The sequence below is a fragment of the Sturnus vulgaris genome, chromosome 13 (assembly GCF_052056855.1).
Source record: "Sturnus vulgaris isolate bStuVul1 chromosome 13, bStuVul1.hap1, whole genome shotgun sequence".
Lineage (NCBI taxonomy): Eukaryota > Metazoa > Chordata > Aves > Passeriformes > Sturnidae > Sturnus > Sturnus vulgaris.
The window spans coordinates 7,776,030-7,791,381 of NC_142255.1; the positions used below are offsets into that span (position 1 = coordinate 7,776,030).

General features: G+C 39.6%; 1 protein-coding gene across 1 annotated transcript in view; it reads left to right on the top strand.

Annotated features, from left to right (window-relative positions):
- PRTG (protogenin) overlaps positions 1-15,352 on the top strand; it is a 76,134-nt gene that overhangs the window by 30,254 nt on the left and 30,528 nt on the right. The window contains 8 exon segments of the mRNA XM_014873956.2: positions 655-788; positions 1,073-1,210; positions 2,357-2,515; positions 3,057-3,216; positions 3,807-4,054; positions 7,980-8,144; positions 9,159-9,464; positions 10,293-10,481. Of these exon segments, the coding sequence (XP_014729442.2) occupies positions 655-788; positions 1,073-1,210; positions 2,357-2,515; positions 3,057-3,216; positions 3,807-4,054; positions 7,980-8,144; positions 9,159-9,464; positions 10,293-10,481 (1,499 nt within the window).

Here is a 15,352-nt window from a genome sequence, read left to right on the forward strand (position 1 = left end):
TGTTTTTCTGAACTTGTTTTTCTTTAGAGGGACAATAAAGAATTATATATACAAAAAATGAGTTAAAGCACTTGATACCAGGGAAGTTCTGTGCAAGAGGTCTTCTAATGAAGAAGATTAACTAATTAAGTTGAACAATACAGTCTCTGCTAGATTCTTTTCCATGACCAGTTTGTGGTCATTGAACTGACTCCTGTGCTTTTTGACCTGTAACTCCATTTGAAAGTGTGTAAGATACCCTGCATGCAAAGGCAGGAAAAAAGGGAAACTAAAACTTGAAACCATAGGTGGGTTTCTGGGAACTGTACATCAGTTATGGCCATATATCAGAATCTGCTGTAAAAAATCAGCCAACCCGAACAGTATGAATGTAGTAACAGGCTGAAGAAGGCTGGGATGGTTGATTCGGAGGGTGAGAAAGATCTGCTTGTTGAAAGTAAATTCCTCTGCACTCATCGTGGTGCTGGGGGGAATTTTGCCTGTAGTTCAGAAAGGCAGGAAGGTGAGTCATGTACTGGGAATGTTTTTGAGTCTCCAGCCTGCTGTTCCCAGGTCAGTGTAGCAATGGCTGTTAGTAAATCAAGGAGTTAATTCCACTATGTGTTCCCTGGCTGAATGTTGATCTACATTTCTTATTCTTGGTTTCTGTGGCAGGATAACTGCTCTGCCTACAGGAGTGCTTCAGATCTATGGTGTTGAGCAGAAGGATGCAGGGAGTTACCGATGTGTGGCCACAACTGCAGCCAATAGGCGGAAAAGCACCGAGGCAGTGCTGAGTGTTATTCCAGGTATTTACCAAGTGAGATTTTTTTCAGTAGCACCATATTCATTCTTATAGTATAGCAAAAACACTTAAAAGCCTTGAAAAGCTGTAGGTGAGCCACTTGTCTAAATAATTTTGCTTGCTTTTATCTTGAGCTAAAATATTGTTCAATGTAAGTTTCCCCAGTTACTGAAATAAGGCTGTAACTTTCAGCATCCCTAAAAACAATTGTTATATTTCATGTATAATTGAGTTTTTGTTCAACTGTGCTCACTTTTTAATCTTTTTTTTTTTTTAATCTCTGCAAAGCCTCAGACTTGAAGCCTTTTCACAAGCCATCTATAATAGCTGGTCCTCAAAACATTACAGCATCTCTTCATCAAACTGTCATACTGGAGTGTGTAGCCACAGGGAATCCAAAGCCAATCATCTCATGGAGCCGGTTAGGTAGGTCCTAAAATTACAGCATGCAACCTTCAGCCTGTGGAGAGGAAGTAAAACTGGAAAGAAAGGATTTGAGCAATTAGGTTTCTGTTCTGAGGCTTTGTGTAGTAGGTAACGATTAGTAGGTTAAAGTAGGATGAGTGAAACACTTTCAGTTCTGTGCTTCAGTGCTGCTGTCAAGAAGCCCCGAGGTTTTCTGAAGCGTTGGACTCCCTGCTTCTGCTGTCAATCAAGCACTGCCCCGGGCACAGGGTGGGCACAGGGACAGGCAGGGTGGTGACTCCAGGAATCCCTGACTGGAGTACAGTCGGTGGTGGGGGCAGGTTGGGATGGCTGCATCCATGAAACAGGTCCATGAAACAGACCTGTTAGAGCTCCTTCCACTCTGCTTAAAGCCCTGTGGGAACGTGATTTGCACCTTGTGCTAATGGGCCATTTGGACTATGAATAGGTATAGATAAACCCAGGACAGTCAGCCTGGAAGGGAAGAAGAGGGACTGCAGTAAGAATGATAACATTGAGCAATGCATCACATCTCTTTCATGAAAACTACTTTCTGTTTTCATTCCAACATATGTCTAAATGTGGAAGTCAGAACTGTACATGTAGAAGCAAATTATGAAAAATTTTCCTCCATTTCTCTTTCTAAAAGTGTAAGAAATAAACGTATCTTTCCTGGTTGATTCAATGGCTCTTATAGAGAAACAAGTAGGAAAAGAGTTCACATAATTGTCATAGAGCATTTGCTGTGAAAATAGGAGAAAATACATGGTAATCAAATATACTGTTTTTATCTGCAGTGTAATTCAGGAGATGGTTGATCACTGTTTGTAAAGATGATGTGGATGTTGGTAGCGATGAGCTGAATCATAGTTCTAGGCAGATGGGAGGTTAACTTCTAGCCAAGGTGGTGAATTCCAGATATAAATCACTTAAGAAGTGGTGCGGCCCAACCATCTGAATGGTCAGGTACTTAGTGAAGAGCAAAGTAAATGCAAAATGGGAACCTCTGAAAGTTCAGCTGTGATTTTCTTTGCATTTCTCAACTTTCATGCGTTAATGTAAGCCATTACTGCATAGACAGCCCAATGTAGGTAAATTATTTAGGTGAACAGCCTTGTAACCCCCTTCTGCTGCTCTCTCAAACAGACCACAAGTCCATTGATGTGTTCAACACCCGAGTCCTCGGGAATGGGAACCTGATGATCTCTGATGTGAAGGTGCAGCACGCGGGTGTCTATGTGTGCCGGGCCACCATTCCCGGCACGCGCAACTTCACCGTGGCTATGGCCACTCTCACTGTGCTGGGTGAGCCCCCTGCCATTGCCAGTGTGTCTGAACTGCTGTGTGTGTCCTTCTGAGCTCTGCTGTGTGCCAGGGGCTGTAGAGAGACTGCAGAGATGGAGCAGGTCACAGAACTGTGGCTGCCTTCTTCTGTCTGTTGACTTAGATGGGAAGTGTCACATACTCAAGGCTTGAGTTGTGAGCTAGCACTTGGAGATACCCAGGTGCAATGTTTGCTCTGGGAAGACAGGCTTTCAACACAGAAAAGGACCCTGTAACCAAGTAGAAATATGTAATGTGTATCTATGAAAGAACAGTATGTCATAATCTGGAGTTCGTTTGTATTCATAGATGCATGAACAAAAACACTATAGATAGTGTATTTTTAGAACAATGTGCTTTGTTTACAAGAAATGTACTTTCTGCTTGTGTATATGTGTGTTTGAGTTGATTGAGGAGAGAGGTTTTTATTTGAAAAACTAAATATGATTACTGGTATGACTGTCCTTGCATTTGTAGGGGCTTGATTTTTAAACTATTTTTTTCTCTTGTAACTTATCTGTAGCTCCACCTTCATTTGTGGAATGGCCAGAAAGCTTAACAAGGCCTAGAGCTGGTACTGCTCGTTTTGCTTGTCAAGCAGAAGGAAATCCTGCCCCCAAAATTTCATGGTTAAAAAATGGAAGGAGAATACACTCCAATGGTAGAATAAAAATGTACAACAGGTAAGATTGCAATTGCTGTAGAAGAGCTGTGCTAGTGAAGTGGTACCAAAAGATGATATTACAGAAGTTAGCTATAGACATTCAAGACAGAACTCAAGTCAACCTGAAATGGGACATTAAACCTGGTGATGGATGCACGTGAATCAATACCTAAAATCAGTAAAGCTTATATGGTGAGTGCCTTACTTGGCAAGGAGGGTGGGCAGGACTGAAGAGTTTCACCACAGAGTAACTTCAGATTTACAGAGTAGCAGAAGCTTGCTACTACTTCTGTTGAGTGAGCAGTTTATATTAAAGAGTTGGTTAAGGAATTACGAGCTTAAGGGCCTGCTTTTTGCAGGGAGGGAGTAGATGTGCAGTTTTGTTTTCACTGTGCCTGGCTTTGCAGGCACAAATAGAAACATGGCAAGTTTTGCAGAACACTTCAAGATGCTAAATTCGCTGCTGAGCATTTTTAATAGAAGAATTTGTGGCATGTAAGTCAATCATACTAAACTTAGGAAGCAGAGGCAAACATAACTGTGTTATTATGTGGAGCTAAGTTTAAGATGTGAGCTTCTTTTCCACCTTTTTCTTCCTTTTGGATCCAGTAAATTGGTGATCAACCAGATCATTCCTGAAGACGATGCCATTTATCAGTGTGTGGCTGAGAACAGCCAGGGCTCCGTTCTCTCCAGGGCCAGGCTCACTGTGGTGATGTCAGAGGACAGACCCAGTGCACCCTACAATGTCCATGCTGAAACCATGTCGAGCTCAGCAATCCTGCTGGCCTGGGAGAGGCCACTCTATAATTCAGACAAAGTGATTGCATACTCTGTGCATTACATGAAAGCAGAAGGTAAGCAGATTTTGATTGAAATGCCATCTAATGATTTGAATGTGACAAGAACTTGAATGTCCTTGCAAAGACTGTCAGATTTGAATGGTTCATGTTCAGGGCTGCATCAGAGCATTCCAGCATATGAATGCATACTGCAAGCAGCAGGCAAGCTTGGGGGAAAATGCTTTTCCCATATCATCTCATTTGTGGGACTGAGTGTTCCAACTTACCTGTGTCTGATGGCTCCAGTGAGCAGATTCTGAAGTTAGGAAAGGACTTTGGGACTTAGGGCCTCCATAGTGCTCTCTGGATTTCCCTCTGTCCTCAGCAGGAATTTCTGCCTGTTCTCTTCTGTGTGTGCATGGCAGGGAAGAACAGAGCATACAGCAGAGTCCTGGAGGCTTAGAGAATTCAACTTTTCTCTACAGACTGCTCTTTTTTCTAGATCCCCAAATTCTTGTGGCTTTACTGGCTTTCTTAAATTTGGAGTAGAAAAGTTGATACTTTGTCTTCACTACCTTCTCTTAAAAGGAATATTGGCCAAATGGTAAAACTACTCTTCTTTCATCCTTTGGTCTCCTGTTATGAGAAAAGTCTATTCAAATGCTGAATGGCCGTGAGTGGCTTTTCCCAGTCTCTGAAGTGATATACAAGTTCCTGTATAAAATGGAACGGATAGTTGGAATAAAAATGAGTAACTGGACATTTTAAAATCCCTTAGTATTAGGTAATTGCTTTGAATTAAGGTAATTTAAGGTAGTAGGGAACAGTCATTTTTCAAAAGCAGGAGGCGATGGCTTAATGACTTGAAAAATAGTTAGGTGCATGACTTCAAGTAAGCTGCACTGCAGTCCTGTTTTCTCAGAGTGATTTCTGCTTCCATTTCTATTCAGTAAGTGGTCTATTGAGGGACAGGACTGCAGATGCTCAGCTCTGTGTGGAATACCAGCCTGCCATCTGCTAAGCAGAGGACAGGAAGGACAGCTTAATTACTCTAATACTGATGCAGGAATAGCCACATTTGCTTTTGCAAGTGGGATATTTCGGGACACAGGAGAATTTTGTCTGAAGGAAGGAAGGAAGGAAGGAAAGAGTTTTAAAAGATAATGAGAACAAGAGGTGTGGGAAATTACCCCCTACTCTTTCAGTCACTGAGGTATTGTGCTCACAATCCCCTCTTACAGCTAATGCGAATAAAGTCACACTGGGTAAGTTATCAGGATAATTGTAAAGAGCAGAGACCAGATAACTTCAAAGAAAACTGGGAAACTGTCCTTAGGGAAGTTTGTATTTGTGCAGGAAATAAACTTGCACAGTAGTGAAAGGAGGTATCTTCTGGAATATGTTTTTTGCAAAATCATTTTGCAGTCCTTGCCTTATTTGCTTGCTTATCCAAAGGTTATGTTTTGTGAAATGAGATTATAGCTTGTCTTGGTTTAAAAACAAAACAAACTTCAAACAAAAGCAAGCAGCCAAACAGAAACCTCTGATTTATTTGAACATATATTCTCAAATATCCATTTTTTAATCTTTTCTGACTGTCTTGTGGTATTTATTTCATTTAATGTAATGTTGTTGTGCATCCTTTCACATTAGTGAAAAAAATCCACACAAAGAGAGTGGAGAGGGCTGTGTAAAGAGGAGTAATTCCAGTGGTGGGACACAAAGTGTAGGTGATCTGCATGCGTTTTTAATTTTGTAACATGATTGCATAGTATCAGAAATTTGCATCAGAACTTAAACCTCACTTTTGTCTTATTTTATAGAAAAATGCTGAGCTTCAAGAACTAGTGGACTGCACTTCTCTAAAAGTAATAGCTTTTTCAGAGATAGAGTGATAGCCTATAAACTTTCTGAGGATCTTGCTCTCGTATCAGAGGCATTATTGAAAGTCCAGAAAATGCCTTTGTGAAAAATCATCACATCAACCATCTCTCTAATGTAAATTTAGAAACAACTACATTTAAAGAAATTAAAATTAAATATTAAGGAAAATCTTTTGATGAGACTCACACCATACAGGTCATGGAGGTTCTAACATACCCTGTTGACATTGTCAACATCTTATTTACTCTCTAGGAATTCTAGATTATTATGTATTAATGTAAAGATTATGTATTAATGTATTGCTTCCATTATTCCTTTCAGCTTGTCTTTTCCCATTCCACCTCACATCCTGTTTATTTCCCTAATGAAGGTTAAAAATTACCTCAGATACATCTGACTTGACTAGCTTTTATCTCTGCTTGAAGCTTCTTATGACCATAAATGTATAAACAGAAAAGTTATGGACATACTGCTCTCTTATTTTAGTTAGAACCTCCTTTGCAGGTGTGAGTAAAGAACATAGTATTGCCAAAGGAAAACAGTGCTTGGCAAGTCTGTTAAGTTGTACTGATGTTTGTGGTTCCATAAACTTTAAACAGTAAGCAAAACTGGATAATGCATGAATTGCATGCGAGTTCCAAAGAGGTTTCTTTGTAGACATCACAGTGTGGTAGGTGCTTTGAATACAAAAGATATCATCATTTACTGTTACATTTCACAACTCCAGTATTCCCACTGTAAAAACAAGTTCAGGTTCTCTTCCCTATATAAAAAAAAAGTTAGTGTTTTAATCAAGCTAGTTGAAAAAACTAACAGGTGTGGGTTTTGTGTGTTTGTGTTTTGTTTCTCTTAGCAGAATATTTTACATTCAAATTGGGGTCATAGTAGCAAGAAGAATAAGGGTCTGATGAGCGTGCATGTTGGAGTGTGTTAATTCCTTGTTAGTGATTTAGAAAAAGCACAAAGGGAACACTGATTGTGGTGGAAGGCAAGCCTTGTTCTCTATTATGGCTGTTTCATTAGGGCCTCTGCATGAGGCCTAGCAATCCATTCAATGAGAGAACAAGTCCTTTTAATTTGAGCTCAAGGATCTTGTTTAGCAGGTCAGAAATCGTGCCTTGCAATTCCTAATTAACAAGCCATTAACTAGTCTGTTGTGAGATGCTCGTAATCTTGTCTAATTAAAATGCTATCAAGTTAATTCATAAATGTGGGAAAACTTAATGGTGGAATTTGCCTTTCGTTTTGTTTATAAATTCAGTTGTGAAGAGGAGGAGCTGGCTCTTACAGAGTTTTGATTAAGTTGACATGCACTTGGTGTGAATTGTTCATTAACACTGCAGCTTTCACCACACTTGGTCCACTTTATAGCCTTCCTCCATAGGAATAAAGCCCAACAATGACAAGGGCTGCTGCATGCATTGCTATGCATATTTTAGTGTGAATTGCTGACTATTTTTTTCTTTTTTTCCCTCTTTTTTTTTTTTTTTCTTTTTAAACAACTTGCTAAGGAGCCAAACATTTTTGAAGATTATTCTGGTCTGTTCTTATTGGCCTGTCTCCAAATCAAAATAAAAAACGTGTCAATCAAATGTAATAGAAGTTGCAGGGCTAAAATGAGATCCTTTTGCTGAATAAATTCTTTCTGTTTGTTTCTTTTCGGGGGCAGGAGGGTGTTTGTTTTGTTTGTGATGGAGTGGAGCCCTCACATTCCTCACAGTCTGCTATAGAAAGGCTCTGTAAATAGGTTTTGAAAAAACCCCTCTGACTCTAAACAAATAGATTTAGAAGCTGGGTATGGATGATAAGGCTATTAGAGCTTGTCCGTTTGTGTTACTGTACACTGGGCACAGTTTGTTGTGACTAATGTTAAATAGGGTTTAGAGTTGCATTCAGCATCCCTTATTGAGGAAAATCCTGAAACACCACAGTCTATACTACAGCAAGACACAGTTACTCCTGTGCATAAAAGAGCTTCTGCTTAATAGGGGTTTTAAAAATAGAGGTAGGCTGGGGAAGAACATGAAATTAACTTTTTAGGATCTTAAAGCCAAGATACTGTGATGTTCGAGGATTTTCAGGAATTTTTGTTTATCTAACCCTTATTTTATACTAGGTTTAAATAATGAAGAGTACCAAGTGGTCATTGGAAATGATACAACCCATTACATTATTGATGACTTGGAGCCAGCCAGCAACTACACTTTCTATATTGTAGCTTACATGCCTTTGGGTGCCAGCCAGATGTCAGATCATGTGACTCAGCACACCCTTGAAGATGGTAAGAAATTATTTTGTGGACGTTTTTATCTGCACTGAGTCAAGCTGTGCAGTTCTTGAGGGTCTTAAATTTCTGTTGATACCAGTGAGACTTCTGGATAGCGCAGTACAAGAAAGCAGCTCATGAAAGGAATGAGAATAAAATAACATTCTGACAGAGCAACAGTGTGTATTACACAGAGTCTCTTTCTGTGTTTAAGATTAATGTTATTGTCTAAGGCACTTCATTAAATCATATCAGTAATTTTTCTAGATCTTTAAGAACTCCTTTCATGATGAGAATTTGACAGTAGCCTAGGATTTAGTCCCTATGATGCTCTCTTGTGCATCTGCAATGTGGATCCAACTGCACACCTACCACATCTTTTGTAAATTTTGTAGGAAAATTTGAAATACAAATTTCCTGCATGGAAAAAAAAATAGCATCTTGTTTTGTTTGGGTTTTTTTTGTGTCTATGTGCCTTTTTTAGTAGAATCAGAATTTTGTGAAAGACTGTGCTGACTTATTTCTGTGTAATGATTTAATTTGAACGTCACGACAACAACAAACTGTTTAGTGTAGATCATTAGATGTGATTAATAAATTCTGACAGGGTTAAGCTTTGGCAGCATGGAACATTGCCGTTTCTAGTTGTCTGCCTGTCTCTTTGTCAGAACCCTCATTACGTGGTAAGTGGAAGAAAATATGCACCCAGTGTTCAGCTGTGCAGGTTGCTGTCTGGGCTCTCGGCTGGAGCTGCTGCATCTAACCTTGGCAGGCAGTGTCAGCCAGATGCTGATTGCCTCTGATTACTGCTGGCAGCAATAAGAGAAGAAAATGTTCAGGGGCTTACAGAAAAAAGTTTGCTTAAGCTGTGCTGCATGCAGCAGGTGAGAAGTGTCAAATTAGCCTTAAACAACAATCTACAGAACTTGTTGGATTATTTAGTCTTACATTACTGGCATCTCATTATGGGCTGAGGTATCAGACAAGAATTTTCTGTGTTTTCCCTGAGCTTTTTCTTTGCCTTTTTAGTTCCCTTGAGAGCTCCTGAAATCAGCTTGACGAGCAGGAGTCCTACAGACATTCTCATCTCCTGGCTGCCCATTCCTGCCAAGTACAGGAGGGGCCAGGTCGTCCTGTACCGTGTGTCATTCCGCCTGAGCACGGAGACCAAGATCCAGGTGCTGGAGCTGCCAGGCTCTTCCGAGGAGTATCTGCTCGAGGGGCTGAGGCCTGACAGTGTCTACTTGGTTCGGATCACTGCTGCCACCAGGGTTGGCTGGGGAGAGGCGTCTTTGTGGACCTCGCACCGAACTCCCAAAGCTACAAGTGTGAAAGGTAATTCTCAACACCCTGTGCCCTGAACAGCAATGGCTTGTGGGGTTGTTGGGTTTTAAAATTCTCTTTTTGATTCAAATTGTATAGAACAGAGAGTCTAGAAGCTACGCAGCTCACAAACATAGAGTTTCCTGTAACATTTTGTTCAGTGTAAAATACATTTCTGCAAACTAGAACACTACACATTAGCAGTGTAATGTGTTAATAAAGGATCTGAGTTAATGAATGTATGTCTGTATTAAAAAATGCATGTATCTTTTGAACATACAAATTGCCTTGACATATGAAGTCTAATTTGTTGTAATAAAGTCAAGCAGAAGAAAATTCAACTTTGCACAAATATCTAAAAAACCATCCAGATTTGAATTTTTAACTTTATTCCTTAGCTGTAGTCCACATCTTTCTACTTTGGATTTAATTGAGTTTTGACTACTATAGTGAATTATTAACACTTGATGAAGTATGATGGTATTGTTAATCATATTTGCTCAGGCTCACTTTAAAAGAAGTTACTTTGTAATTATCCTTGGAATGTTTTCATTTTTGCTTAAAAAGAACTACCTCATCAATGTATTCATTTATTTATTTTTTAAGATGCAGAATTAAAAGCTGTTTCTATTCTGTTGTATTCTAAATGTAGTTGTTAGATTTTGGTTATAGGGAGTCAGACATCATAAGAAAGAAATAATTACGTGAATACACAGATGAGTTAGAATCAAAGTCTGGAGTGAAGTTTGGGACTGATGGACATCCAGATTTTTGCATGAAAAACAGCTGTTTCTCGAATACAAGACTATTTTATATATCTATCTATTTCTCTCACCCCAGCACCAAAGTCTCCTGAGCTGCGTTTGGAGCCCATGAACTGCACAACCATCGCAGTGCAGTGGCAGCAGGACTCTGAGGACACTGCAGCTGTCCAGGGCTACAAACTGTACTACAAGGAAGAGGGGCAGCAGGAGAATGGACCAATTCTGTTGGATGCCAGTGACCTGGAATATACTGTCAGTGGTTTGGGTGAGTGTACAAAATATTTCTCAACTCTTGGAAGACAGTGACACCTTGGAGAGCTTAAATCACTCGGCCTGTAAGGCAAGAGCTAGGCTTGGCCTCCTGATTTCCCAGCAATAAGCTTTGCAATCTTGAGTTAGGCTGCTGAGGGAATAATTCTCTCACAAAACATGTGTTCCACAACACTTAGATAAAGATTTATAAATAAATCTTTAGAAGATAAATCTTATACAAGATTTACAGATCTTATAAATCTTGTGTAAGTTGGAAGGACACCCAACTACTTATCACAAGATACAGAACTTAGTAAATACTGCTAGTAAATGACATGTCTTTTTAATATTCACTTTAATATGCAGGTTTGTAATATTTTTGGTGTTTATGCCTGATCTAGGAACAGTGAAAGATGAATACAAAACACCAAAGATTTTTCTCTGCTATTTTTAGCCTACTTCTGTCTTACTTGTAGCCTTTGTCACAGGTATACTGCATGACAAGCACTGCTTGTTCAACAGAGAAGCAAGTAGCTCTTGTGCATGTTATAATCCTGTTCATATTTTTAAGGAGTACTGGTAAATATTTGCAGGACTGAGCACAAAGATTAGGGCACAGAGTTTGCTGAGTATCACGGGAGTCTTTCCAGTGATGGCCTGACTGCTTCCTCCTGCAGCTCTTGCAATGTGTATTAGTACAGATGTGTTGGGATCATCCCCAAATAGTAATACTTTGTTTACATGCAGAACTGAGAGTTTCTTTCATCAAAAGATGCAATCTATCACATAATCAGCAAAAGTATTATAGCACTTGACACTTGCTGTTTGAAATGTGTTGAGATAGTTTACTTGGTGATGTTGTGGAAAATTAATCTTGTTGTCAAAGTTGACCTGCAGTCTTAACTGGGTCAAATGCCTTCCTGACAATACTCAAATATTCTCATTTGCTGCATACAGTTGAGATACAATTTTAGGGGAGATTTGAGAAGAGTATTCTGGTCTGTTAACTGGACAACTGACCATCTGTGACCATTTCTAGCCAGAGCATCTGGCAGTGGCCGACTGTTTAACAGAGCTGTGAGACAAAAGAGCACTTTTGAGAGCACAGAAAGGATGTGGTGTCTGTGTGTCCTAGAACAGAAATGCAGAAATCTTTGTCTTATTGTGCAATAAAAAGCTGTAATTTCAAACATGTGCAAAATTATTAACAATTTGATCTACATTATATGGATTTTCTCAGTACACTAATACTCCTCAGATGAAAATACTATTTTGCAGAATTATATTAAAATGTATATTATCTGTGTGTTTTTGTTGGATTTTCTTTCCAGTAAGCATGTAGACAGATGAGAAAAGGAAAGAAAAGTGAGTTTGGAAATTGCAACTTTCATGTGGTCACAGTTAATTGAATTGCAAGAAGGAAGAATTCATATGCTTGAATTAACCATTCAGTCATGATGCATGTGGTGTGTTGAGTGTTTATTCTTTATCATAATTCTCAGTATCTAAATATGGTGACCAAAACATGATACATTCCATATACTCTGATTGCTGTAATTTATATTTTTCACATCTACATAATTTGTGCTGTTGTAGGCTAGTTTCACTGAAGAGTAGTTGGGGTTTTTTTTTAATGGGATATACTGAGTTATTTGAAGTGTACATCAGCTATGAGTTTTCCTAAGTTTCTTTGCCTTTTTATTTTTTTTAATAGCATTTACAGTAAAAGGCATTCATCACTACAGCTACAAAAGACTCAGCTCAGGAAAATTGATTAGATCATGATTTTCCACTGCTGAGATGATTACTTACACTGCAGTTTAGAAAGTTCAGAGAACCCTTGTAGTGATAATGCCTGCTGTGTTTGCCCTTTGCCAAACTGCCTGCTTGAAATACTTGTGCATGTCAAATTATTTCTTAGATAAGAGTACACAGCCAATCTTCTGCCTCTGGCAGCTGCACACGTGGAGATTATAGCAGGTAGACTTGTATGCAATATATAAATCCACAAAGACTGTTGCCACATCCACACGTTAAGAAGGTGATTTGTTCATCTTTTTATTTCTTATGAGTAATCTAAGTAATTTGGACCAATACTTCTATTTATTTATGCATTTAAAAATTAAAAATATTAGGAAGTGGTATTACATAGCACAATTTGAGGTGAAACAAGGCAAGCCACCACGCTGGGTTTTGTGACTATTGTAAACTGATTTTTCATGAACTGGACAGAAGCTTTGGGGACTGATGTTCTGTCATCCATTTGCCTCTCCTGAGAACACTAAACTACTGATTTATTGACAGATTCTTTAAAATAAATGTCTTCATTATGAGCTACAGGAATTAGAATACTGCAAGTGTGAAACTTGAAGGGGAAAAGTGTGTGTTAAGACTTTTGATGCAATATATGTTGGATAATATGGTCAAAAGGAAGGGTTATTCCTATTTGAAAGAAAGTGCTCACAGTCCTAGGTGTTTCCCAGTGGCAAAGGAGGAGCAGTTTCTCATGCATTGTCTGTTGCCACTGAATTTATATGGCTCCCAGACACTCCCTCCTCATGTCTTTGCCATGGCCCGTGGCTGCCCTACCATTCCCTGCTCTTTGGCATAGTTAATGAACTGCAGATCGACTTCTAGTGCCATTTAGACAATGTCAGTACGTCTGTCCATGGAACTTTGTGCAGATGTTGGTACAAATGTCAGTTGTGCAAGATACATGTATTTAAAGAAGGCATTTCACTTACCCTGTGGAAATTAAAGTGCATCACAAAATGAGAGTTCATGATTGTCTCTAATCAGAGAACATTAGCATTGTTATTACAAGCACTGTTGATTGCTTGGTTGTTGATAGCTTTGGTATAACTGCTGTAAATGATTGCAAATGTCTACAGGACTCTTGATGGAAGAATAATTATGATAGATAAAGCAGAGTCAGCAATGCTAGTGTGAAATAGATCACAATGATTAAACATGGAATGTAGCAATATGAATATTATGCTGTATATTTTTAGTCTCTTGTTGGTTCCTACCTTGTTTTCTTAGAAGTGACCTCTCTTTCTCCAGTGTAGGTCTACCCAGTTACTTCTGTGTGTTTTTAAACTGGATTATTTAGCATGATAGTCACCATGTAAATAGAATTAAATGATCTGATAGTTTATTCTCAAAATAAATACCCACAGTTTCACATAGACATTTGTTTGTGTTAAAGGTCTTTGCATTTATTTTTCAAAAGCAGATCATTTCCTAGTCCAGTGTAAAATTCCATTACTTGAATTTGCCACAGGAGCAGACCCTTGGGTGCATACCATACATTTTTGCCTCTATTTTTAATTCCTCTGTTCTTTCCTCCTGGTCTAGAAATTTTTCCCTCACAGAAAATCTTACATTGTGAGACTTGATAAGTCTGCTGCTGCAGGTAATGGTTCAGGATGTGTGTTCAGCAGTTGAAGTGAGTTTGGTGGAAGAGTTTGTTGGGGAACCTTCTCACTGTGCAACAGGAGAGAGATTAGCAAAACTTGCAAGTTAAAACAAAGACAGTGTCCAGAGAAGCTCAGCTCTCCCTTTAAGTGTGCTCAGATTATTTTTTCAAAGAGTATTCAAATCACATGCATGTGCAGCTGTGCCACCAAGAGGTTGGTATCACTGCTGGGCGAAGTGGAGTGTTTGCCTGTCAGAGCTCACTCTATTTGCAGCTGTGTCTTTGGTAGGGAAGTGGAGCCTAGACAGGAGTGGCAATGACTCAGAAGGACCCATCAGAGGCTTATCTGGGAGGATAAAATCAAATTCAAATTCTTGGTTAGCAAACTCAACAAAGTGTGATCCAAGTGCTGTGTGACATGAGAACTGTTTTTCAAGCTGCCTGGAAATCTTAATCTCTGAACTTCATTGTTCAGTTCTTATCATGCTGGTAATTAATTAAATGAATGCCACTGGTGATGGGGGTTGCAACATATTCCTGTGCCTTTAGCCCTCAAGCCTTCTGTACTTGGAGGGAGGGAGGAAAGCAAGAATTCCTTCTGCTAATTCATTCCTCCCGGGCTGCAGTGTGGGAGCTGTACCACCCCAGTGCTGGCAGTTACATGAGGGTTTCAGAAGTTGCACTTTGGTGATGAGGCAGATGTGGGGTCCCAGTAAATGCACCCAAACCCCTGAGGCCAGAAGGTACTGGCAGAGATGTGCACACATTGTGTAGGTGCTCTGTAGTTTTTGCTGCATGATATCAGAGTAACATCTCTCCCACAGACGCCTTAGGGGATGGAAAAACGAGTCTGTTTGCTTTGGTGAAATGCCTTGAGATGGGAGCTCACGTTCCTTGGCCTTTCCCTGGAGAAGCCCCTTGCCAGGACAGCCTGTGGAGTGCAGGGAGTGTCCTGTGCTGGGACCATTGCTGGCTCCCCAGGGCTGCAGGGGCACTTGGCACAAGCTGCCAGGTGTTGGATGGCCATGAAATAGAGTGTATGGAGTGTTTTATAAAATAAACCATTAAACTGATAAATTGGTTGATGATTCCTAAGAGACTTGGAGACACTGCAAGCTTTCTCTCTGGGAAAGCTTCTCCTGTGCTGATGGGGTCATCTAAACTGTTTAACATGAGGTGCATAATAACCCTGGTACTTCTTCTGTTACGCTGGTTTTACATTACCTATGGGCATTTTTCTCTGCCCCAATCTAGTACTTTTGGAAAAACAATTAGATTCTGTCAGTGTGTTCTGTACTCCAAAAAGTTTCGTCTTAATCAGAAAAGCTTCCCTGTCTGAAAGCTCCTGCCTCTCCTTGGTTACAAAGAGGAGAAATAAAGCAAAGTGTTCCTTGACCTGGACAATATTTCCACGTGAAGAATTTGTCAAAGTCTGAACGACACCAAGGCACATTTTGTGACCCTGC